Below are 25,779 nucleotides of genomic sequence, written 5' to 3'. Positions count from 1 at the left end.
AGGAATTCAGGGACTGGACTACGACTAGCCGGGACTGGAACAGGCATTTGTTTTTTTTTTTTTTAATCTGATAATCATTCAGCACGTGCACATCCACCACATATCACTCACCTGCCGAGTGGTACTCAAACCTTGAAATAGGTTCCAACCCAGGGGAGCTGGTAAAGCGCAATGTTCCTGTTAACAGCCGGCAGAACCAAGTGCGTCTGAAACAGGCTACGAAGAAGGGGCAGTGATTGGCAGTGATTCACCCAATTACCATATCTTCCGCGTAAAAATGTACAGCATGTTCTCGTTTTGTGCCCAGGATGAAACAATAGGTAACTCCCTCGCATCTAGTCACCGCTGACCGAAAAAGCGCGGGGCCCTGCGACGAATTTAGGATCAACTTCGATGACATTTGTCTTGACCGAGCAAAATGGCGCTTTTTTCGGAATTGCAATTGCGCGAGGTCGTATTCTTAGCCAGAATGGCTGCCTATTATAAATCATTTTGCGAGTATTAAAATAAGCCCTACTAACCTCGTTTTTGAGTTGATGATTTAAGAGTGTTTTTCAAGTTAAATCTCGCAAACGAGTTTAGTGAGGCTAATTCAAATGCATACAAAAGAATTTTAAACTCGTAACCATTTATGAATGGGGTTCATACAACATGTATATTCTCTTCCTCTCTGTGGACCGCAAAATAAATTCGGCGGCTAGAAAAACATCAGCAACCCTCAAACTGTTTTTTTTGTTTAATTTCAATATGTACAAGCAAGCTATTATACTGTACACTAGATTTTTTTACAAACAATAACCACACTTTTATCTAATATGAACAATTATAACTAACCGAGTCAAAAATATAAAGCTCTTTATTTTTGAGCGGCGACACCAACACCCGTGACCACGCGTGACATCAAAAGCGTCACACAATCTTGTAATCAATAAACTGACAGGAAGTAGTACCATTTATGGATATTTTCCTGACCCCGGTTGTTCGAAGGCACCGGATAAATCGCTATCCAGTGGATCAGTGTTTACAAACCAAACCACGCTATCCACTGGATAGTGATTTATCGGTGGATAGGGTTATCTACCTTTCGAACAACCCGGAGCCGTCACTATTACAGGCTGGGTAACAACAGAAATGGCTGCACTGATCAGGATAAGATACTAGCGATATAAGCAAATGGTACTATGATTTCCCAGTCATTCCGTTTAAAAGCGAAAAACTGTAACACCTCAAAAAGATTCTTTTTTTTTTAGCAAAATCCTTCGTAGCAATTGTCAGATTTCGTTGCAAACACAAGACTGAGTCCATTGTGAATTCTATCATTATCTTCGTCTTGATTGGCTCAGTGATGCGAAACGCAACAAAACCATATGAAAAATTGATCAAGAACTTCATTGCTTGAGTCCAACGCTCTTCGCAACAGAAGCCCATATTCTGCACATAGTAAGTGCCTCTTTGGGGTTAAGGAATCTACATTCCAATTTTTTGCCACTTTTCGTTCCAGTAGCTGCTTTTGCCTTTCCCTTTACATCTTTTGTTTTGACGTACTTCTTCACGCTAGTTTTTGTTTTGCCAGTTGCTCGTGAAGAACATCATGAAATAGTTTGTCAGTTTCTTGAATTGTTCTTAATGCGTTCAAGTCTTTTCTTGATGTCCAATATACTGTCTGGATCCGCAGATATCGAATCACTGGTATCCGTCGACTGTGAAATGACTGCGGGCTGAAAAAAAGGAAAGACGAACATGAAGCTTCCATCAACTTACAAACGAATACCATGAAGGAAAATGATACAAGATATATATATATATATAAACACATGCCCTTAACTAAACATACACAAGCAATAGTGTGTTCATTGTCACGCAAAAAAAATAATAAAATCAAAAACCATTCAATGGATAAAGTCAAGAAATTGTGATATTACAGACGATAAGTAAAGAAGACAGTTCTCCAAGTTTAAGGTGTGTGCGTTGTCCCAAAGTTGAGAAATTCGTTGAAATGTTCCGCGCAAAATTATAGAGTCTTGTATGGAGCCGCCATTTTGGATGACCTCCTTAGTCCTCCAATATGGCGGCCGGAAAATGGTGTAAACATCTAGAACTTACTTTGGCTATCAAGTCGACTGATTATCTGAACTGAACCAAAAAAACATCAACACAAGCACTTATCCTAATAATTTAACTCCTAAAATGGCTAAAAACCACGAGATAAGTGTATATTTTTCGACAAACGCGATATTAGCTTTATGTCAGGCAGCGCCATAATTCCGAAATTCAAAATGCGCTGGTTTCCAAACGAAGTTGTAAACAGATATAAATTTAGTATTTCTTATGCCTGATGAGAATAAAACCTTTAGTGGCTCTTTAGTTTTGGATTTGAGAATTTGATGACGTCACGTGAACTTACTCTATATTCTTCTGATTCGACCCAAAAAACTCTACAACGATGGCGCAGAACTACAACGACCGTGCCCTTCCCTGATTGGATGCCATTTGCGCGCGAAAATTCAACCGAGGATCAACCAATCAGAGACACCACACTGATCTCTATGGACCTACCTATGTGATCAAAATGGAATTTTCTGAGTCGATTCTCTAACTTCTCTCCTGGGCACGGAAATGATCTGTTACGCTAGTAAAAACACATTGGTACTTACGATATTTGTGTAGGAAGGCCGTTTGTCTGCCTCTGAGAGCCTCTGATCGTCTAACGAAGGATCTCCTCCATACTCGGGAACGCGCTGGTCTGCCTTTTCCGTTTTCTAAATTGTAAATATTCAATAGAGGAAAGTAAAATATGCATAAATTTTGCGGAATACTGCGTATTGTAAAGAGATGTACACGAACCTTTGATTCAGTGTTGGCGCCGTTATCAAGGCCAGCTCTCATTCTAAGCACCTTTAGTCGGTCTCTGTACGAGTCGGCATCGTCTGCGAATAACAAAGGAAAAATCGCTTAGCAGGATTTCGAAAATCTCCAAAAGAAAAACGCAAAACTATTGATTTGATTTGGTAAAACAGTATTCGAAAAACGTCAGGAGCCTACTGAGAAGTGAATGTGACTAACGATGTCGAAGAAACAAAATGCGAAAACGAAAGACGTGTACCGTGCTAGCAGAGTCACTTTGATCCAGGCGACTCTGTTAGCAGGTAAAAGACGCGAAATTCGCAATTTCCATTCAGGTTAGGGTTTCCTTTGAAATTCAATTGCGAACTACTCTCTCACTCATCTTATGGATATTGTTTTGCAGGTAATATTCTTGAATCAATTTTATTTACCAGTGTTTTCCGCCGCTGTGGAATTCGCAGAGCTGACTGCTGCAGTCGATATCCCCGAGGAAGAACCGTTTCCTGCAAAACAAATAAATAAATAAATAAATAAATAATAAAAATAAATAATAATAATAATAATAATAACAATGATAACAATAATAATAAATAATAATAATAATAATAATAATAATAAATGAGAGAGAATTACTCAGTTGTTATTAATAGGGGAACTTTTAGACTTAGTCATCGCCAAAAATGTCTTGACTTGAGGGCAGCTCCCTAAATTTCACCTCTGTACAATCCATTTAATTGCTCCATGCAACGGACCAGTTAGTCTATAAATCCCTTAAAACACAGTACCTGTTACTTTTCTTCCTTTTCTCTCCATCTCGATATTTTTTAATCCTCTCTCGATGTAACTCTGGAAAAACTCGGAAGTTCGTTTGAGAAATGGATCAATGTCAGCCTCGGGATATTTTTGTTTGAAGTCATAAAGCTCAGCTAAGCCCTGAAACGAGAGAAAAAAAAACGAACAACCTTATTTAATTTCAACAACGAGCAAAAGCTTCTCGTGAACTAAATCTGAATGAAGCAAAAAGCAAGTGACCTTGATCAAGATCTTAGTATCGATATCAAGTCGACATGTCTCCTTAAGGCGATCTGGTCCATTCCTAAACACTACCTAAATAGCTTAAGATGGTGCTCACAGTTAGTTTTATTACTAAAAAATAGCCTGATTCTGTACTTGTAATGGATTGGTTCTATCACTCGTTCGTTCGTTTGTTCCTTCGTTTGTTCGTTCTTTCGTTCGTTTGTTCTTTCGTCCCTCCGTCCGTTCGTTTTCAAAAACTATCGTCAGTGTGGTTAACAATGTTCACAATACTCTTCACTCCTCACCTCTCTGGTGTTTTCTTTTGAGCCTATCTTAGCGAATATCTCCGCTAGCTTCTCATTGATCTTCTCTTTGTTTTGGAACTTGTTTCCGCCCTGCAACAGAACACAGTGAAAGAATTAAGTCCTTTCATTTCACATGATTCATTCCCTCGAAAAAACTCACAAGGCCTGTTTTGACTTTTCAAGGGGTTCTCGCGGTGGAGATATAATATGCCAAACTTAACTGATAATTCCTTCTAATATCACTGAGTTACATCAAGGTTGCCAGCATCAGTCAATTTAAGATGAAAACTTGAAAAGTTCAGGCCGTCTGTCTAAAATTCGGTTTGCCATATATTGCAACTATTATGAAAACCAACAAAGCTTTACGTATTTTCGTTACATTTGTTCTTGTCAATGCTACTTACATCAACCCCCACCAAGAGGTCTGGTACCGAGGCCCTACGTGGCGTCGTTGAGTCACTTCCGTTCACGTGATTCTCGGTGCCTCGGCGACCATTGCTCTTCAGAATTTTCTTCAAGTACGCGGCAACTTCGCTACTATCTGGATCATCTATCAACCCCAGACAATCTAAGATCTGCGATAAACAAAAACAGGGTCACATGACAGGCGTTACCAAAATCTCCCCTCTACCCCTCCACACACAAACAAGACCCAAACCAAAGAAATCCCTCAATTCTCAGCCACAGAAATCCTTAATCTTCTGCGTTCGAGAACATCTGACGGGCTTAAAGAACGGTACTCAAATCAACCTGCTGAAAGTTCTACAACTGTTCTTTACCTTTCAGCCCTCAAGCAGCATAAAATATAGCAATTCTCTTTACTGAATACTATAGATTTCATTTAATATTAATTCTGAGAATTCAGTGTTAGATCAACAAATTTCACCTAGTTGATGATTTTCATTATTCTCATTACCCCCCTGATTGACAATGTATTGGTGGTATTGTGAGGAGAAATCAGATCTCGATCGTTTTTACTGACCTCTTGTTTCTTGAGTTTCCCTAGCGTGTACAGCACAGTCTTGATAGTTCTGAGCGGTGTATCATCAGCGCGGTTTTTCCACATCTGATCCGGGTGAGTCAACAGGAACGTGTGAATATCCAAAAGAATCTGATCCACTTTCACATCTGAGATGTTTTTAGGTAAACTGCGAACAACTTTCCAAAGACACTGGCGGAACAAAAAAAAGCTGTCATGAAGCATTATGTAGATGGTGTGAAATGAAAATCATATTAAGTTTAGTCAAATTCTTTAGAAATAGGTGGCATTTTGTGAGTCTAGATGTCACTTGTGGAGCCAAACAGAGGGACGCAGAAGAAGTTTACCTTCATAACGAGGTCAAGAAACTTGGGCGAGCTGAGCGACGTGCCGGTGGTCTCTTGAAGAAGCTTGAGACAGTCTTGTAGGAGTTTGATCAAGGAGCTGAAACAGCAACACAGTTTACAGTATTACAAGCCATGTCAACGCACAGCAACAATATTCAATAGTCAAAAGAAGCCAGTTTGCCCTCGTCCACACCTGCGCCCGCCTCAATCACTTTATCTTCCTAAAATTTAACAACACCTGGAGAACTGAACCCCCATCACAAAGGCGTGTCGTCATCTGAGAAACCCCAACTAAGATGATTTGCGTTTGTAGAAAAGTACAAATAACAAGAATTAGCAGGACGTGAGGATGACTAACGATGTAATGTTAAAAAAAAAAAGGAAAAAAAAAAAAACACGAATTGGAAAGACCGCTTTTCACCACATCTCCAAACACCGAGAAGAGAGTTCAAAAATCCGAGGCACAGCGGAGTATTTTTGACGAACCTCGAGGTGTTTGGAAATGTGGTTAAAGAAGTCTGGAGTGTTTGATATATCTTCTTCGAAGTTAAAACTAAGGAGAAAACGGAGAAATAAAATCGTAAGAATCTATGCTAATTAAGATCGGATATCCAAGCACCGTCACGGTCGTGATTTCCTTTGTTTAAAGTTAATGAATTTAATGCATTCGAGAATGCGAGGATCAGTGGATTGTCATTATATATGGTCTTTAGGAACATAAATGAACACAGCACAGCACCTGACTCACCCTAAAACATACGTCTGGTCAGACATCTCGATCACCTTGACCATCAAAATATTAATAGCTCTCAATATCTGTGGCCCATCCTCCAGAGCCGCCAAGCGATCATCTGACAACACCGTTATCAGCACCTGCATCACCTGCTTCAGTGAGCTGCGGGACACGGCGCGAGCGAGCGGAGGGCTGGAGAACACACCCAACATGGTGTCCGTCAGACAGTTGATGAGTCTCAGCACTGTCGCCTCTGGCTGCTGGCCGGATTCAATGTTAGGGATGTGTGTGGTGAGGATCATGTTCAGTTGAAGGGAGACGGCATTCAGAAACTGGTCGATGTGTTTACTGACTTCCTTGTGGTTTTTATTCCGTACTACTTTTTCAAACTGTACTAGGGCCTGGGTACTAGCCGTGACGTCACCGCTGGCTATCTGAGAGATGACGTAGTTGAAAGCCGCGGTCGGGTTTGTCCGGCTGAACACTCCCATATGAGGAGAGGCGGGGTTTCTGAGAAAACAAAATACAAAAAAACATACCAAGGTCATCGAAACTCAAAATGACTTCTCATTAATACACCATAACAAATTCAAATAGAAAGTCACAGGGCATAAAGCACAGATCAGCTCACAAAAAGACATATTTCACTTAATTCTTTTAATGGGAAATAAGACTCTTTCGCTTTGTGAGCCATTTGTTGGGATCGTCAAGAAACGGAAGAAAGACAAGGGCGAGGCAGAAAATTCATGAAAAATAACACAAATTTTGATGCTTTGTGTCCAGATATAACTCAACTTCTCCCAACCAGTTCCATACAAATGTATGAAGAACGGCTGGAGGAAACTGGATGTCGATACTCACTTGGTGTGAGGTTTGTGTACAGGTGCACTGATCAAGTCATCTAAAGCTTCATTAGTCTCCAGTGTCGGTACAGCCACTTCATGATGTAAATCATCTCCTTCAATGCCATCAATATCAAGACTGAACTCCCGCCGGATATTGTCAGACTGTCTTGGTGCGGGTGCTGTGACAGGCCTGTAGACAAAAATATGCTGGAAAGTAAAACTCTGAAGACACATGTTAGAGTATGAAGCGCCTGTACGTTAAGTAGCAGTTGATTGCAGTCTCAGTGCACGTTTCAATTTGCCACAACGTTCCGAAATGTTTCGGTTGGTATTCCAAACTTCACAAAAAAAAAGAGAAAGAAAGAAAAAAAACACGCGAACTGCGTCCTGCAATTTTCACGTAATCTTTACCTTTCTAGCTTCAACAGAATTAGAAGATTTCGACCGTAAAAAGGTGAGTTATATTAAAGTTACCTTGCCATCTGTGCCTTGCCGGGTCTTTTCTCCTCTCTTTTCTTGCCTCCATTGGCTGAAGAGTCACTCCCTCCGCGTGCACTGACGCTGGTCTTTGTTGTGTTTTCATTTGCAGGAGCGGTGTTCGGACGATTCTTTGAAGATCGTTTTATACGTTCCTCTAAATACGCAAGGTCCTTGTCAGACAGCTGTAAAGAGAATGAGAGAACTGACTTACTTATTTCAACTACAGGCAGTCCTCAAAATAATGCGGTGGGAATAATCACATTGAGGTCTGTGCAGAATGATTGAGAATCACAGAAAAATATCCTTATCTGACCTCCCAGTCAGTCAACAAGTCTTTGATCTCACAGCTTTAATATCTTCACCTTTGACTTGCTTTGGGGTAACTTTCTGAACAAATTGCATACCCCAGACAAGGCCTTTTCAGGGCCGTAAAAAGCCGTGTGCAGCCCATGTTTATGTCAGTCCGCGGACCAGCTTACTGACCTGTGAACAGTACTTGTAGCACGTTTTCTCTCCAATAAGAAAGTAAGCTTCCACCACAGCATTCAATGCGGCATTTCTCACTCCGTTATCTCTGTCGCCTATCTGAGCAGCGATGGCCGCCAGAGCCTTGGGAGGGGTGGGTTGGCACACGTTCATACCGTACACTTGGATCAGAGAACCAAGCTCTTCAAGGCATTCTTCAAAAACAAATTAACACAATAAAATAAAACACAAACCATTTAAGGAGACCGCAACTTGATTATGCTGCTTACAATAATACAAGCTCAGGTAAACTACGAGTAGTCCCTCTTTCGCTTAGTCCGTCGTGCGTGACGCGAAAGAAATTCGCGAGAAAAAATTGACCGCACGAAATTCTGGGGGGCTAGGAGCCTTCAGGATTTCGCGCGGCCATTTTTTTCTCGCGGTTTTCTTTCGCGTCACGCACGAGGGACTAAGCGAAAGAGGGACTACTCGTAGTCTAAAGCTCAGGAAGATATCAAACCTTAAATGCCATAAATTACAACTCTTGAATTCGTTCCATTATTCTCTGCAAAATAAGATCTATAAAAAAACTACAACAAATAGCAAAGACGGAACTTACCCATTCTTGTCTTGGAGTTCTTGGACGTGATACCCTCCATGACATAGTTAAACAGTTTACTCGCAGGGTAAATCTTTGTGAGCAGTTTAAACAGATTACGAATCATCTTTCTCACAACATCCTTTGGATCGCCAACCTTTTAACGAAAATAACCACTGTATTAACAGCGAGTTCATAGAAAATGTCTTGAAAGTACTGTTTGATTCTACCTTACAATTTCCATACAAGTTAATATAAGAAAATCATCTATTTGAACTGCGGAGAAAGATATGAAGGCAGAAGACATGATTTATCATTGCAGTTTTACACACAACTTGAGAAGCTGTGAAATCAATCATTTTCCATGTAACTCACCTTTTGAACAAGATAAGGAATAAAACTGGAAGCTTCAAACTCTAACATTTGATAATCAGCCTGCGCTAACATGACGAATATAGCGTCCATGAGCTCCAGACATTTGATGAGTATTGTGGTGTTGGTATCAAAGAACCGTAAGGTGACCCACTTGAGGATCAGATCTAATGACTGGATCACTTCTGTTTGGTAAGGTGCGTCTGATGGCGGTACAGCACACTGTGAACAATGTCAACATAACTTAGTCAATGATTTGAGCCCATGAGTATCAGTACAGTGGAACCAAGCCTTACGGACAACCCGTTAATATGGCCACCTCTTTATCACGGCCACCTTATTCTGGCCCCAACAAAAGCTCAGTCAGTCATTTTTGTATTCAAAGAACCCTTTTAATACGGCCAAATTTTTTTTGGCCGTTGGTGATCGGAGTAACGAGGTTCCACTGTAGTTGGTATAGTGTGATTGTCAGGCTGGTTATAGTTCTGAAAAGAACTGATGGTGACTGAAATTTGGACAACCCGAGCGGCAGTATTATCTGCAGAGTCAAGTTAAATGTGGTAGTTAGTAGGGTTAGTCGGGGATGTTAGAACTCTTGTCCGTTGAAGGTGATTGGTCAGTTTAAATAGCCACGATAGTATCGGCTACGACTCGTGTAAAGTTTGTCAACAGTGATTAGTCAGATTGATCATATTTTGCCCTCTTGTTTATATAGTTGAAATGGAATTTATCATTAAATAGTCTGCGAGACTTGAGGTAACCAAGTTTAGAACAATAAACTGTGTAAAACGCAGGCTGTGATTGCTTTAGGACAGTTTATGCGCCATGGATGTGAGAAAAACCGGGAACGAAACTTTGTCCATGGGATGAATTTTTTCTGATGGCAAGTTACGTTGTACCGTTGCAATACCTGCTGCATGGTGCTTATTCCAATAAGATGATACTTGAAGTCAGCGTGAAACAAGTTCGTGTGCAATGTCTTTCCAAAGCAGGGCCTCATCTGTTCCTTAAGCTGTTCAACAAACTCCGCTCTGGGAGCAGTGAAATTCCACTTTAACACCTGAAAAAAGGAGGAGAAAAGACTCCGGTCACGAACAGTTTCAATAAAGAGATGCCAAAGGTTTTCCCGCGGAGGACACGAGAGTTAAGCATAGAAACTACAAGGAGAATAATTCTGACCTTGAGGTCTTTTTCGTCTTTAAACCGGCCATCTTTGCCGTTGTGTCTCAAGAGAGGCGGGCCTTCAATTTCCGCATCTGCCGAGGACTTCTTGGATGACTGCAATCACAAAAATAAACTTGTTTGTTGTGATAAGAAGCAAAATTCTTCAAACATATAATACAAGAAATGTATTGAGACCAGTGAGGAGATCTTGTCTATCAGGGTTTCTCATGGGCTTGGAAAATTGTCGCAAAACATCGTGACCCCTTTACAACTTTTACACCCTCAATGAAGGATTCTCAACGTACAGTGTATTTTCTTCAGCCGACGAAGCTTTGGTTCTCTTGCCCGTCGAGATTAATTGGAAGACCCCTTTTTCTCTTTGTTTTCAATGTACAGGGAGATCTGGAAAACTTACATACATACTACATACATACTTTATTGTTACCTCCCCAATGGGGCTTTTCAGGAACAATTACTTAAGTCTTCAATTACTTAATCAATTACTTAAAACTTCATCTCAACCTAATCATACTGAGTGATCGTCCAAGAGTCAAACTTCCCTCGGATACTCTACTTGCCTTCGATTCCGCCGGCTTGCTTCCGGGCTTGGTTTTCTTGTTACCAGATGATGACGTAGATGAGGCTGATGATGACGCACTTCCGCCGGATGTGGCTGATGAGTCTGCCTGAGTCTTGCTGCTGGCTGGTTTAGCAGCCGCTGGTTTGCCTGGGCCTTTTGTGGGCTCAGGGAGGGATCCTTTTGCCTTCTCTAGAATTGGCATTACACTGGATTTTGAAGCAGGCTGCAAATTATTGGGAAAAAGTGATTTATTTTACCAAGCTCTAAAACATTCTACAATCGTTGGAAAGCTCTTAAAGGAGCTCAGTCACGGTATTTTCAGTTATTTTGGCCACGTACAAAATTAACTTTAAATTGAAGGAAACCTGAAAATAATAGCTTTCTACGACAGAGAAACACCAAAGAGATCATAATAAACCATAAAGGATCAAGGATGGTTGAGGATGGAGAAGATTGACACGGATTACAAACGACGAACTTGAAAAAAGTTAGGCTAGACTTTTCAAGATGCTTCAGTTTTGCAGAACAGTATTCGAGAAATGACGGAGACCGATTAGGAAGTGAGAATGAAAGTAATGAATGGATTACGACATGGACACTCAAACACGAAAATGTGCAACAGGTACTTGTAGTAGGTCAATAATCATCCAAACAGCTGTGAACAAGTCGCTTGGGGTAAGCAGTCCCTACTAAGACTGTCGTTGGGAATGAAGGAATGAAGCTTCCACGACCTGAGCTGGCGTACTTTTTGGAGTTTGTTTGTTGTCAGTTTTGAAGTCATGTCTCAGGCAATTGCATTTTGATTTTACGACCGATCAGATTATCTCATTATCACTAACAATCTTTCTCAAGACCTCGGACGATCACAGTAGACAAACTAAAATGAACCCTTAAGTTCAAACTATTTACTTTTAAACTTGCCCTTACAGTACAATGATAACAGGACGATTTTTAATTTTTTTTTCCAAGATACCGCGCGCACGTGTGTGTGAAAAAACGTCAACAATCATAAGAGTGATTTGAGAGAGAGAGAAAAGAAAAAATAAATAAGTTATTTACCGGCTTAGGGTTGGTCCGTAAAGTGCAAAACTGCGACCTCGGGCTTGAAAATGCTGCCCCAGGTCTGCGGCCTCGGGCAGCATTTTCAAGACCTCGGTCACAGTTTTTTACTATACGGACCTCCCAGCCGGCAAATAACATATTATCCAGAAACCTAACCTAACCTTAAGTTTATTGGCCTGTTTACACATGGTGTCCCAGCCAACATGCTGCATCATAAGAGGCACCACAGCTTGAGCTTTCTTCCTGACATCAACACTACGATCCTCTAAACAGGAATACAAAGGTGCTACTACAGCAACTAGAGTGGAAGGAAGGTTCTTTTCTACAGGTAACTTCTCCTCTAACCAGCCTAACACCTAAAGAATGCAAACACAAATCAGACAACGGAAACAATTTAAGATCTGCGAAGAACGTCAAGGAGCCGTTCAATAAAAGTGAGGTGGATGTTGGGCAGAATTCGTTACCTCTGTTCTTAGATTTGGATTCTCGGTGCTTAGAGCTCCAAAGATGACCTCGCCTTCAATAAATGGCGCTAATCCTATTTCTTTGTGCCAGGCATTCAGAGCGGTGATTCCAGCAGCTCTGACAGTGTTCTAGAACATAAAAATAAAGACCGAAGATATCATTTTCCACAATTTGCGTAATGACTAAACGGTTAACTACAATTGACAAACACATGAACAGTAGAAACTCTCCACAACAGTCACGCTGCGGACAGAGGAAAACGGCCGTTGTAGTGGCCGTTATGGGGAGGACAACATTTTTATTGTTAAAAAATGCTTATTGTATAATATAAATACGTAACGCAATCAAAATATATCACTACAACAGTAACTAAACAGAAACAGAGACCAAAGACAAACGGTACGGATCAAGTTTTGTGCCCTTTTACAGTGAAAAATGGGGTTTCCTTAGTCGTTGGTTAACTGGCCGTTGTAGAGAGGTTATTTTGGCAGTTTGGGAAGCGTTTTAGTGAATGTATGGACCATCCGCCGCGACATAATAAAGTAGCCGTTGCGGATAGGTGGCCGTTAGTGGAGATTTGACTGTATTGTTAACGCTTACCTTGGCATCTGCTAATGTACTGAATATTCCTGCACCTAGAGTCTTCAGGTGCCTGTTAATTTGTGGACCCATAGCAGTTGCTAATGTTGTGCAGATATTCAGTGTTATGGTCACCTAACAAAAACGAAAACACAGTAATTGCCGTTAAGATCTTGTTGCCATCTCGCGACTAAACCACTGCATTCAACACTCACCAGATTTTTGTTGGAGTCGCCCAAACGAGCCTTCAAAGCTGGGGGCAGTTCTCCTAGCTCAGGAGTGATAAACTTTGCAGCAGATAGTATATCTATCAACTAGAGCAGAAGATCACAACATTAGAAATATAATATTTACTGCTGAAATAATCCAGAGTTGTTCCAACTTGTTACCTTTTGAAGGGCCTCGCCTCTGACTTTCCAATTCTTGTCTCCAAGCTCTGTAATCAGTGCTGGCTTTATCTGATCACTAAAACAAACATTTTGCACTTAACAGGATGCATTATGATCTGATGTATTCCTTTGAAACGTTTCTATGCTTTTGTATATGTGTCCAAAAATTTGCGTGAGAAAAAATTTGAACAAACTTCAACCTAAACTTTATACTGCAAAAAGATCTAGTAATCAAGATCTTACTCCTTTTAAAAATTCCGTCAAACTAAAGGAAATTGGTGTAAGACGTATTCAATAATTTACCTTATATCATTCCTAGGAACAAGATCGGCTAAATTGACAGTTGGTGCAACAGCTTCCTCTCCTTCCCCCCCACCATCTTCTCCATCCTCTCCTCCCTCTTCATCATCAGCTCCCTTAGGAGACAGGCCTAGCGTGGGCGCTGGAGGTTTCTCATCCTTCATCTGTGAAAGAAAATTATGTGTTATAACAAGCTAGCGTATCTGAATTAGACTAAACCTACAACAAATTGGTTATTTCTGAGTTGCCTTTTACCTCTGTGTCAAAACAACTCTTCATGATAAAATATTCATATGAAAATGTATTCCTCCTACAGGTTCATTGTCGTGCAAATCAAACTCATTTTCACATTAAAGGTTGTGCCAGAGGACTTGTTTTGAAACAGACGCACAAGGTAACGTGGAAATGGCGTATTAATAAACAACTGTACCTTTTCAAACTCTGCATCAATTTGCTGCAAGAGAGCTGGCTTCTCTTCCTCAAAGAACATCCTAAGACTGGCTCCCACATACATGTGCAGCGTACCAAGCAATGAGATGGCAGCAGTGCGGACAGCCTGAAAACATTTTGTACAGCAACGTGTGTAAGAATTCATCCTTCTACCAACACACTCACCAATGTTTATACTCTGTTCAAACATCGCTGTGAACAGACTACCGTGTTTACTGCATCTCACAAGTATCTAGTACATGACTTATGTTGAATATTGTAAAATTTAGATTCATCTATTAAACCATAAAAAAAATTTAGCCCACAGAAACCAAAACCCTGATATTGGCTGAGTGACAGACAGACTGACGGACAGACAGTAGGATGGACTGACTCACTGACAAAGGCAGGCAGGCAGACAGACAGAAATATATAATTTATCTGGTCTCTCAACAGTTTACTTACTGGGTTTGTATTTGTCAACGCTTCCTTGATGTAGCTGATGTGTGGCTTGAGGTCAATTCTTTAATAAAACAATGAAGGAATAATTAAAACCAATCACAAGTTAGTAGCCACATACATGCAACTAAAAACAATGTCAATAACAATGTAATTGTACATTACTGTGAATGAACGTTTTTGACTATGAATGGTTTATACTTTAACTTACTTGAAACCAAATGCTTTGACTGCATCAGAGAGCCAGTTAAGAGATTCTGCCAGAACTTTGGGGTTCTTCTGTGAGCCAGCATGTTTTGAAACCTATAATAACACAATAATTGCAAAATTCAGTTTGAAAACTCAAAATAACAAACCATTGAACTAAAATCACTACGTACCAATCATTGATTTCAAGATGTCATTGCTGCATCACCACAAAAATAAATACATGAAGCATTCATAATCATGTAAACTAAAAGTCAGATGAATTACTTGCTCACCTTCAAGCTTATGTAGTTAAGAGATATCACCACAGCAAATGTAGTGAGTGTTTCTTTGCTCACATCCTTCAACTGTGGAATAAAATATATGTCTCGTAAAAATGGGGAAAATTTTCAGCAAACTGACATAGAGCCACTAGAAGAGGTTATTGTGAAAACAGCATACTGCAAACAGTAGAACCAAATTAATGTAGCTTCTTGGGTCACCTTTATATCTCCAATCTTGTCCACCAACCCATCAAGAGCATAAAAAGCACTGCGTTTAGAAAACGTCTTGATGTTCTGTGCTATATACTGACACAGAGCAAACTTCGCCTTCAGAACCTGTAAGTACATGCAAAATAAATGGGAAACATTGTCTGTCACTGGGCATAGCAAATTGATTACAACAAAAACAACAATGACAGTATTTATAGCTCTGCTGTACTCTTCAGCAACAAGGAGTAATTGCTTAGGCTATTCTCTCTAAATGCGATATAAGTCCATCAAAGGTTACTCCCCAGCAATTACAGTGGAATCCTGATTTCAACAAAGTGAATGAAAACATGTTTTAGTTAAAATTTACCTGGAAGTTAGTATCTTTCCAGCCAGGTTTCTTGGCAAGAACTCTGATCAGGACTTGAGATGGAGTAGTTTTTGGATCCATACCCTTCACAAGCTGCCATTAAAACACAACAAAATATACATCAACATACAAGACATGTAACTGAAGTGTGAACACATTATTTTTTTTTAGTAAAATGCTCTTAAATACACTGACACTCAGTCAACCCTTGATTGAAGCAAAACTGTTTCTTCAGTTAACAACATATTGGAATGCCACTGGGCACAGTGCTCAATGTGAACATGGTTCCACCCACTCCATATTACGAAGGTTACATTCACTCAGCCATCAAACTTAATAGCAGTATGCAAACATTACCTCAGTAACAGCTTCTATACCAGCTAGTCTCTCCTTCCAGTTGGCATGCACAAGCTGGTTTAATATAGCTTCAGAGATCATCTCTGCCGCTTTTGCGTCGACATCTTCTGGCTGAACAGAATTGGATAACAATGTAGTTTTGAGTGACTAAAAAAATGAATTCGACCTTGTGCATTTAAAACATTAGCCTAAATTGAAATTCATTCGGAAACAGATTGCTTCATAATAAAAATTGTTTCCACTCTATAAATAATTTCTGAATACTTTTAGACAATTTCTTTTGACTGATATTTTATCAGGGGTTTCGTTAACATTTTCAGCAGGAGGGAAACTGGTTTTAACAGCCAAGCAATTTAGTTTTTGAACTTACAGTAACTTCTTTGTAAGAAAACCTTCCTTTTGATGTTCAAACCAGGCAACCAAAATCATCCTAACAACCAGACAATTTGCCTGGTGCCTGGCCCCTGATAAAACCCCTGTGTTATACATGGCCAGCAAAAAATACTTTTTTCCATAAATACCCAATCAGAGGCTCGTCCTCAGGGGCCATAATCCATGACTTATTACATGACGCCCTTGACATTAGGGGTGAACTCGACCATTGCTGGTAAAAACTTACTGGCAGCACTGCTATTACGTAAGTAAAAAAACACCCATGGCACATATTTCTTACCGACATCTCTTGTTCAGTTGGTTCCTCACTATCGTAAGTAGTAGCAGATGCCTTCTTCTTTCCTTTCACTGCTTTTCCACTACCACCTGCTGCTGGTTTCTTCTTTGGGGGCTTGAAAAACATATCAGTATTATTAGCCCAAATAAATAGACAGCTCTTTACACATTCCCAATATCTCCCAGTCAAGAGCCATCCTCATGCATCTTAATGTACTCACCCCTGAGCTAGAAGAAGCTGAAACAGGTTTGGCAGAATCAGTTGCTTTACCAGCAGGTTTGGATGATTTCTGAGCCGGCTTCTTGACCGCTGCTGCCTCTTTCTTGCCACCATCCGTACTGGTTGCCCCAGCACTAGCTGGTTTAGCAGCTGCACTGCCAGGAACGGCACTCACTTCCGCCTTCTCAGCACATTCTTTGACCTATAGAACAAAACAGGTATGTTGGTAGAACAAAATACAACCAGTTGTGAAGTTTATAAATGAAGGATATTGCAGTTATCTGTAAGGTAACCCTGAATCATGGGTAAATTCCTCTAATTCTGTATCAAGTTTTTGGTAGTGGTTTCAATAAACAGCCTTTTTACTGTCACATGTAAATCATTGAGTAAGAGGAATACTTACACGTAAGTTAAATATTAAAACGATGTTTACAAGCAAACGCTTATGACAGAAGTATCTTTCTGTGAGGAAGCTATGCTGTACAATGTAGTTCAGATACTGGGAGAAATGTCAGGTGAAAAGGCTGGGGATGCTCACTATCATCATCGCTTAGGAATGTAAATCATCCAGATTTTTTAATGCTGAAACCACGCCCAGATTGGTTTCCCCAGAACTCCCCAGCTTCAGATACCAGTTTTAGCTAATTAAAACAGCTGCTGACCACTTCAACAAAACAATTATTGCTTACAACAGAAAAAAGTTCCACAAGATAGCCCAACCAATAACAAATCCTACTATATAACACCATACATAGCAATGACTGTTTTTAGAGCATGAGGGCAAATAACTATTTTTATAACAACAAAGCATGCCAGTCACCTTGTCCATCTTGATTTTATCAAGTTGTTCAATGTATGGGTTTAAAGGTCTCTCTCCCATAACCTTCAGCAATGTACCTAATGCCTCTGCCGTTGCATCTCTTACAGGACCTGAAGTATCATCCATCCTCTACAACATAATAACTCATTTTCAATAGAGAGCTTTAGATTGGACCATGAGTACGAGATTGAGTACAAGTACGATTTTCGATTTTCTAATCAGTGACATTTCCAGAGCTCTAGTTCTTCATGCTGGTTTTAGGTATAAGATGGGTATGTGTTGTGATAACGTGAAGCCTGAAAACTAGAATTGAAAAGTCGTTCTACTCGTACTTGATCTCGTACTCACACTCAAATCTAACGTCCCCTAATATTGATTTCTGCCATGACATTTCATGTTGATGCTTTATCTTACAAGTGCAATCTCAAAAATATTAATTCTTTTAAACTGTTCCTACACATTTCTTTTGAGATACGTTTTGAAAACTTGGTGTTAAACTAAAAGTATTTCCTGTTTTAATCAACTATTTGAAAATTTTTGTCTAGTCATTTGTACACTTGTTAAAGACATTGATGATAATGTACACGCATCCAGAGAAATTAGCCTGTGAACATAGACTGACGTGTTTCCGGCTGTCGCTTGTCTCCACCGTGAAATAAGAGCCAAAAAAACCATGATGCTCTTGCAAGCTATAAAGAGAAATTAGATTTGGACAACTGTCAGGGTTAAAAGATCCCAACAGCCTTTACAGGTACTGCAGTCACGAAATTGAAAGACGCCTGAACGAGCTCAATGGTGTACCTTTTCTTTACTATTCAAAACTGTTGATCAAATCAGCTGGCCAGTTTTAAATTTTACTAGTCACTGGTCTGTCTGTGAATGTGCTATTGTGACAACTGTTTATATGTATCAATCTACAATTAATATGGTTAAACATTAAGAATTCATTTTATAAGCTCTTACCTTCAGAAGACTGCTACAAACTGGCTTCAGGAAAGTCTTGGGCAGTGCCGCTGGTGTGCTCTTGCTGAAGCAACGAACCAGAAATCGGATAGTTTCCTCCTTGACAGAAGGATTTTTGCTTTCAAGAACTGCTAAAAGATCTTCTTGCATTGCAGACAGGCTTGTCTAATTTGGAAAACAACAACAGTGTAAGTTACAATGCAGGTTGTACAACTATACTACTGAGAAAAGTTCAAAATCTGACAATGGAAACCATTAGACTTTCTTACAGTGAGGAAAACAGCATCAACAGCCTCTCTTAAAGCAGCCACCACATTTGTTTTCTTTTCTTTAAATTTCTCCAAGAGTGGAGTTATTATCATGGAGGAATACTGTGTGAACTTCTTGCGCAGACCTGTCGCTAACTGACCAGTGCACTTGGCTGCTAGAGCCACAACTATAACATTTGCATCCTTGGTAATGATCTGAATAAAAATGACCAGAAGAAATGAGGAGGGCCTTTATTACAAGACTTTTACATAAAACAGCTTCAACCACATAGCATGAATATTGATGAACAAGGAGCTATTTCAGACAAAGGTGAAAATAAACAGAACTGATTTTCAAGACTTAACAACTACCACTGGGAGTTGTTGAGTTTTGTTTAAGTTTGTCAAGTTCTTCAAGTTTTTCAAGTTAACATTACAAGGTAGTCCTTTGTCAAGAGCACACATGTCAGTATTTCTGGTTAACTCTCAACACAGTCAAACATTTCAATCCTTGTTCTTGCGCTTGGATTTTGTGTCATTTGTATGGCTCTTATGACCTCTTGTACTTTTACTTATATATGCTTGCAACTCTTATGAAATGCAGGCCTCAGTACATACTTTCTTCAAGGCACCCAGTAGTTCTCCGTACTGTCCTCCTTCCAGTTTAGGATTTGACACAAGTTTTTCAAGTGCTTCTAATGCTTCCTTTCTTATTTGCCATTTCTTGTTCTCCTGTATATTTCAATAACATATAAAGTGAGTAAAATTCCACAGTAACTAAATCTGCATAAAATCCAAAGAATAGAAAGATGACCAAATAGTTCAGTCTACTGTTAGTTTTATAATATATTCTCAAATTGGAGACTCTAATTTTCTAACTTCTTTAGAACAAAATATGATTTTCCTCTTTGATAATAATTACACTCTGTATAGTGGCAATGAAATAATGGAGATCGATATTCACTGGCTGAAAAAGAGTTTAAAAACCAAACTGAAATTTCACTGAAAACTAAAGACTCAAGGAAGCTTTGGTGGTGCTAGGACCAGAAAAGCTAGTTGGACTTGAGCCAGCTTTAGTGTTGTCTTAGAACTTTAGAGCTCTAAGCCCCAGCATTGTCTATAATCACTTTAATTTGTTTCCACGTATTCTGTGATTATTAGTTCTGATAGCTTTCTATTAAAATATAAGTTAGTAACCACAACCTTTATTCAAACATATCTTATCACTGTCAGTGATCAATTATCCACTGGTACTGACCAAATTTTCATAGAAGTCCTTGGGAAGTTTTGAAAGAATCTCAACTGCCTCTATTAGTTCATATGGATCAATAGCTTCCTGGTCAGGGACAGCCACTCCACCTACAAAAAGTAATGCAGGTGACTTCAAAACAATGCTCCAAACCCAGTCAACTTGTAAAATCCAACAAGGATGCATGACCACTAGAACCTGAACCAGGCTTAGCTTTACGCTAGGGTGTCTAGGTGTCCCGAGTACACTCACTTTTTCTTTCAATTTTCACATGTTGCTTTACAAGTTCATTTGAGCAGACCCTATAGTACATTTTGGATGCCCACTCTTCTAAATCCTGGCTAAAAGCCTGACCTGAGCTAAGGCACTGAGCCTATCATGGAGTCAGTTAGAGAGGGTGGGGTAATACCAGGAAGACCAAAAAAAGGATTCCGTAGGACCTGTGATCCCTCAAAGATAAAATACATGCTAAATGTATAGAGGCATGAACATGTTATGTGTAAGACAGTATGCGAAACAAAATATAAAGGAAACCAACAAGCTTCATTTCAATTATTGTTCATACAAAAACCACAGAACCTCCATCAGTTGCTGATTCATCATCTCCATCAGTAGTGGCAGGTGCAACAGCTGCATGCTCTGCCATCTTCTGCTGTTGACTTCGGGTGAATCTGGTAGGGGCAGGCGGGGCCGGTGGAAGCTTCCCCCATTCTTCTTCCAGCTCCTTTAACTGTAAAACATTGAAAAAGCTTTACATCAGACAAAAGATGAGAAAAATAACCAGTGATGGGGTGATAGAACACAGTGTACCCTAGCGCTGGTTCCTGCAAACCAAGGAAACTAAGTTCAATTACCATGACACGATAAGATTTCATAAGAAACTAACCCCTGGACTTTGTTAATTCTTTTGTCATATTATTAAGTATTATTAAAAGTTATGGCACATGTATTGTATAAATGCATAAATAGGCAAACGTTTTTTGTATGATTGTGCTAAAACTGACCCAGAACATATAAGAGGGCATACACACGTAAACACAAGCTAATTCTTAACAAAAGAAAAACAAATCAACATTCTATCTTCAATAACATTAACAACAACTTACAATAACAATGGTCACTCTTAAACAAAATCAATGGTATCAACATTACCGTAGTGTTGAGGGAAAGCCTTTCTACTGGGGTACCTGGTAAATTGTGACATTTTTCAGAAGGCAGAGCATTACGCAATACTGAAATCTGAGTCTTTTTTTCTTTGGCATTGCAAGACAGGTTTTGTGTTCTCTTCACAAAAGCCCTGAAAAGTACATTGCCAATGATGATCTCCATATTACTGGGCTCAAAAACTCATTACATCATATCCAAACAATTTTTCAATCATTTCCACTTCCTATAGGCAGTCTTTTGGTCAATTCAAAATTTTAAAAATCACAGTTTTCATCTCAATCACGCACGCTACTCCCCAAAATAAACCCTAATTTTGTTCACAAAATATTGCATGTAATTAGGCATTGAACAGCTGAAAATAAAACCTGTGGTTAGGAATATGCCATGTGATGACACAATTTTTCCCTACGGTCATTTAATAATTAATCAAATGGTTTAATAAACATTCAGCTTCAAATGATAAAACAACAATTTATTCTATAAGCATGTCCAATGACCTGGAAAGCAATTAAATTTTGTTGGCACATTTTAAGGATTTCCATGGGTAGGTCAAATATAAAACTTAGTAATAATCTGTATGTGTTGGAATTATTACTCAATACTATTATTAAATTTTAAGTATGTAAATTTACTTTTAATAATGATATGGTTGATGACTCATCTGTTATTAAAAATAATGAAAACAATGATTTTAATTAGTTTTTCCATACAATCCCCCATGCAAGTTTGCAACAGTTGGAAAATAGTGCATCATTTGTGTCTGATAGAGTGTAATGGGTTGATTTATTTAGTTTAGAAGAGAAAACAACTCAATTCTCAAAGGAGGCAAATTTCATAGCTCAGTCAGACACCAGCATGGTTTCCATTAGTCTGCTTCGCAGCCTTTGCAGAGCTCGACGTTGCTACCGCCAAATCTTTTTCACTGATGACTAACTTTCATGATTTTCACTGAAATACTTTTGCTGGTGACTAAATCTGAAAACTTAGGGGTCAGCTGGCCCCAAGGTTTTCTCTTGACAGTCGAGCCCTGCGCTGTTAAGGTCATCACACAATGCTTCTCCCACTAGTAAGGAGAAGTCTTGTATGACAACCCTAATAACAGCTGTGAAGGAGACTAGGTTGCCATGGCATCGTGAGAAAATTTCCTGTTTGCTAACAATAATAACACATACCTGAACAGGTTTTATATTCTGAAGCTGTGTTTTGATGATGTCTCTGATCCACTTGTATATTTCAATGGCAAGGGCTTTGGCCTGTTAAAATTAATCACAGCCTATGAACGACTCATAGCCAACCAAAAAACAATCAGAACCAGGGTTGCAGCTAAGAAAATAGTCTCCCGGCTAAGATTTTCATTGAGCCGGTCACCATTTTTCGCAAGAGACCTGGAACAAAATTTTCATCTCCAATCTTTTGCAATGCCTTGAATGAGGGGCTACCAAGTTTCACATTTACATGATGGCAGACGCAGTACACAGAAAGAGAACAAAACAAGATTTTACTTCAATTCCTTTCCTCATTATAGTAGCACTGATAGTCAAGGTAGTCAGGAGTTCATTCCAAAATTATGATGTTATTAAATTACACTATTAATAGTAGTTTTCAAATTACTGACATGTCACTTACAACACCGTAGCAATAATAAAGTCAACAATAAAAAACACCCTTCAGCCTTTAACCATACAAGAACCAAGAAAAATAACAGATGTGTCTGCAGGTTTATACTGGCAATCAAATTCTTCTGACTAGTACATGAAAAATGTATTCAGACCAGTAAGGAGAATTTGTACATCAGCTTACCTCTTCCCTGACATTTTTATCACTGTGATCAAACAGTTTAGGTAGAACTTTGACAATGGGCTTTAAACTAAAGACTTTGCCACCAAATTCACTGTTGAGAAAAGATGTATGTAGTACATCGCGTTAGAATATTAAAGGCAAAGCTGTTTGAACTATTATACATGTAGCTATCCCAAGATGACAGCAAGTGGCAATGGTAACCTTCATAACAAGCCAGTCAAATGAAAATCAGTAATCACCTGATGGCTTGACGCAGCACACTAGTACAAGCAGCAACAATTTTAGGCTGTTTGTTCTCCAGTCCTTTTAAGACCTCCTCCTAATATAAAGACGGACAACAACAAAAATATTTAAATATTAACCACATATTTCCTAGACTGAAAAGCATTGCACATACGTATATCTGAGATTCTACTTCCAAGCCATACCATGTGGTTTTGCCCAGCATATACAAACTGATTCCTAAACAATTAAGCCAGTCACAGGTCAAACATTTTTTCCATTCATACGTGAATTTAAATTTCCATAAAAATTAAGTGTTAGTAGTTTAACACCATTGCTAGTCAGGTGACCAATAAGAGAAGTAGACATTTGATATCAGAATTGAACTGTGGTAAGTAGACGTTTTCTTCACTTACCTGAACTACGTCTTGTTTCTCGACTTCAATGTACATCAAAATAATATCAATTCCCTTTTCCTTGGTTTTTGGTCTGGCATTTAAACACTTGGTCACTACTCCAGCTATGAGATCTCCAGCAACTCTGAAATGTTAATCATCTTAAAGCATCAGTATGTTATAATAGTTAACTAGTATATCACATGCTGCATAGAGAGGAATGCTAGAAGCTGACAGTTCACAGGCAAGTGGGGAGTGGTAGTCCATGTGATCTGGTGTGACTTTTGCATAAAGCATTGTTTAAAACTGGCCATTATTTATCACTGAGATTTCGATGACCTAAGCAATACCTTCAGGGTCAAAGATTTTTATTATTCAAAGAAAGTGTGAATTGAAAAAAAGTGTTTACATTCTGGTTATTAAAATGCCAGCAAGCAAAAAGTCTTTCTTTAAAATTTGCTTGGTGGACAGCCACATTAAATGCATGAACTACTGACATCTCTGAGTTCAAACCATTTAAATTGCAAATATGCGAGTCATAATAAAAGTTGTCGTTGTTGTTGTCGTTGTTGTTGCTACAATGGAGACTGGCTAAAAACCAGTCATTATTGGTAAAATCAGAAAGAAATTGTCTGTGCATGTTTGCCAGACACAACATCATCACTAGTTGGCTACCTACAAAGCTAGCATGGCTGAGGATTTGAACTTGGGCTACCAAGAAGCAAATTCAGGTAGTGGTCAGAGCAGAACTCGAACGCAACACCACTAGATTGCGATTCTGACGCTCTGACCACTCAGCCATGCAGCCTCCATAATGCTTAGCTGCAAACTGGCCCTTATCTGGGAGACATATTTGAGCTCTAGCAAAGTCTGTATAATATGATTAAGTTTGATCCCTGAACCTACTGTTGCATTATATTGATGACCCCTCGTGGGAGTCTTTCAGGGGGCTCCACGAGTGTGGACCAGAAGAGAAAGGAGCAGTTGATTCTGACTATATGTATCCTGGGATTGCCTTGTTGTAAAGAAAGGACCTATCTAACTGCTATAGCAACTAACTACTATAACTAACTGACCTGACTGCTATAACAATCACCGAATTAAAAGTGAAATATTAGCGACCCAATTTTTTATTACTGTATTGTTATTAAATTATATTTTTACATCTCATTTACCAAGTGAATTACAACTGATTGCAATTTTAACATCTACTGACCCTCTTTACTCTACAGAGCGCGGTTGGAATTACGGCTGAACTGTTTCTTTCACATTTTAAGAAATACAATAATTTTCTAGGTCCGATAAGAGCTTAGTTACCGAACCTGAATGAGAACCCGTTCAAATTAATTAAAGGCATAATAGTTTTTGACATAACAGTTCCTATAGACGTACACCGCCTCTGTATGGCATGTTTCTGTCAGGAAATACTGATAACAGGCAAAACAGAGAGCACTAACCTTCCAGAGATAGAAGGCGAAGCACCTTCTAAGAAAGCCAGAATGGCTTCGAGACCCTTGTCTTGAGCAACAGCGTTATTGTCGACCACAAACTTCTTGAGCATTCCCAGATACTTATTAAACTCATTGTTGTTTTCGTCGTCTATCTTTTTATAAATTTTTACCAACTCTTCGTACCCACTTAACCTCGCCTTCCATACCTAGATTATAAAAATATAATTTTTGCATGAGCTGAATTTACTTGTCATTTCCAAAATATTGGAAGTTCAAACCTCTACGGCGCGAAATTATTGACCTTGTGTACGAGGCGATCTTCGAGCGGCAGCTTTGTAATATCGGCATCATCCGCCATGCCTTATCGTATATTTTCCAGACGTCTTAATCTATGTACAAATGCAGCTCGTACTTTCTTGCAAATGTGCTGGAAAATACAATTTTCAACGATTACCTCCGCCGCAATTTTCAACGAACATTTGAAATGGCCGACTCTAGGGGAGCACGTGATCAACGCTCACCAATCAGGTCCTTGCTTCAGAAATGATGACCTCATAAACGTGAGTGTAAGACTCACGAAACGTCTCACATCGTCAGCGTCCAAAATATTACTAGTGACTAGCAAGGAGGGCAATTTTCTCCACTTCCTAAGGAGGAGCCAAAATTTGCAAAATTAGATGAATTCAGGATGGTAGAAAAATGGCAAAGAAAAATAGAAAGAAGCAAAAGAATTGCATGTTGCAGACACGGGCTTCAATG

The 25,779-nt window shown here is 39.3% G+C and overlaps 1 protein-coding gene across 1 annotated transcript; it reads right to left on the bottom strand.

Moving 5' to 3' along the window:
* Positions 1–1,235: 1,235 nt before the first annotated feature.
* LOC110062610 (cytoskeleton-associated protein 5-like) lies at positions 1,236–25,770 on the bottom strand. The gene is made up of 45 exons (XM_089289031.1): positions 25,322–25,770; positions 25,027–25,226; positions 23,591–23,714; positions 23,192–23,271; positions 22,953–23,043; positions 22,325–22,405; positions 20,565–20,715; positions 19,995–20,095; positions 19,355–19,468; positions 18,758–18,952; positions 18,489–18,653; positions 17,526–17,654; positions 16,707–16,907; positions 16,490–16,600; positions 15,817–15,927; positions 15,460–15,552; positions 15,102–15,218; positions 14,895–14,966; positions 14,624–14,715; positions 14,419–14,476; positions 13,955–14,080; positions 13,528–13,688; positions 13,225–13,300; positions 13,051–13,149; positions 12,857–12,970; positions 12,256–12,384; positions 11,953–12,147; positions 10,728–10,952; positions 10,165–10,263; positions 9,896–10,045; positions 8,989–9,207; positions 8,635–8,770; positions 8,034–8,230; positions 7,545–7,732; positions 7,087–7,260; positions 6,241–6,735; positions 5,493–5,589; positions 5,149–5,337; positions 4,571–4,741; positions 4,167–4,256; positions 3,630–3,777; positions 3,276–3,347; positions 2,845–2,927; positions 2,655–2,759; positions 1,236–1,718 (listed from the first exon to the last, which is right to left on the bottom strand). The coding sequence occupies exons 1-45, from the start codon at positions 25,376–25,378 to the stop codon at positions 1,605–1,607; spliced, it is 6,195 nt and encodes a 2,064-aa protein (XP_089145157.1). The 5' UTR covers positions 25,379–25,770; the 3' UTR covers positions 1,236–1,604.
* Between the last annotated feature and the right edge of the window lie 9 nt (positions 25,771–25,779).

Source organism: Orbicella faveolata, unplaced genomic scaffold (genome assembly GCF_042242905.1).
Source record: "Orbicella faveolata isolate gen_17 unplaced genomic scaffold, um_ofav_v1 contig_2, whole genome shotgun sequence".
NCBI lineage: Eukaryota > Metazoa > Cnidaria > Anthozoa > Scleractinia > Merulinidae > Orbicella > Orbicella faveolata.
The sequence above is the reverse complement of the archived record's forward strand: the minus strand, read 5'-3'. Positions and strand labels throughout refer to the sequence as shown.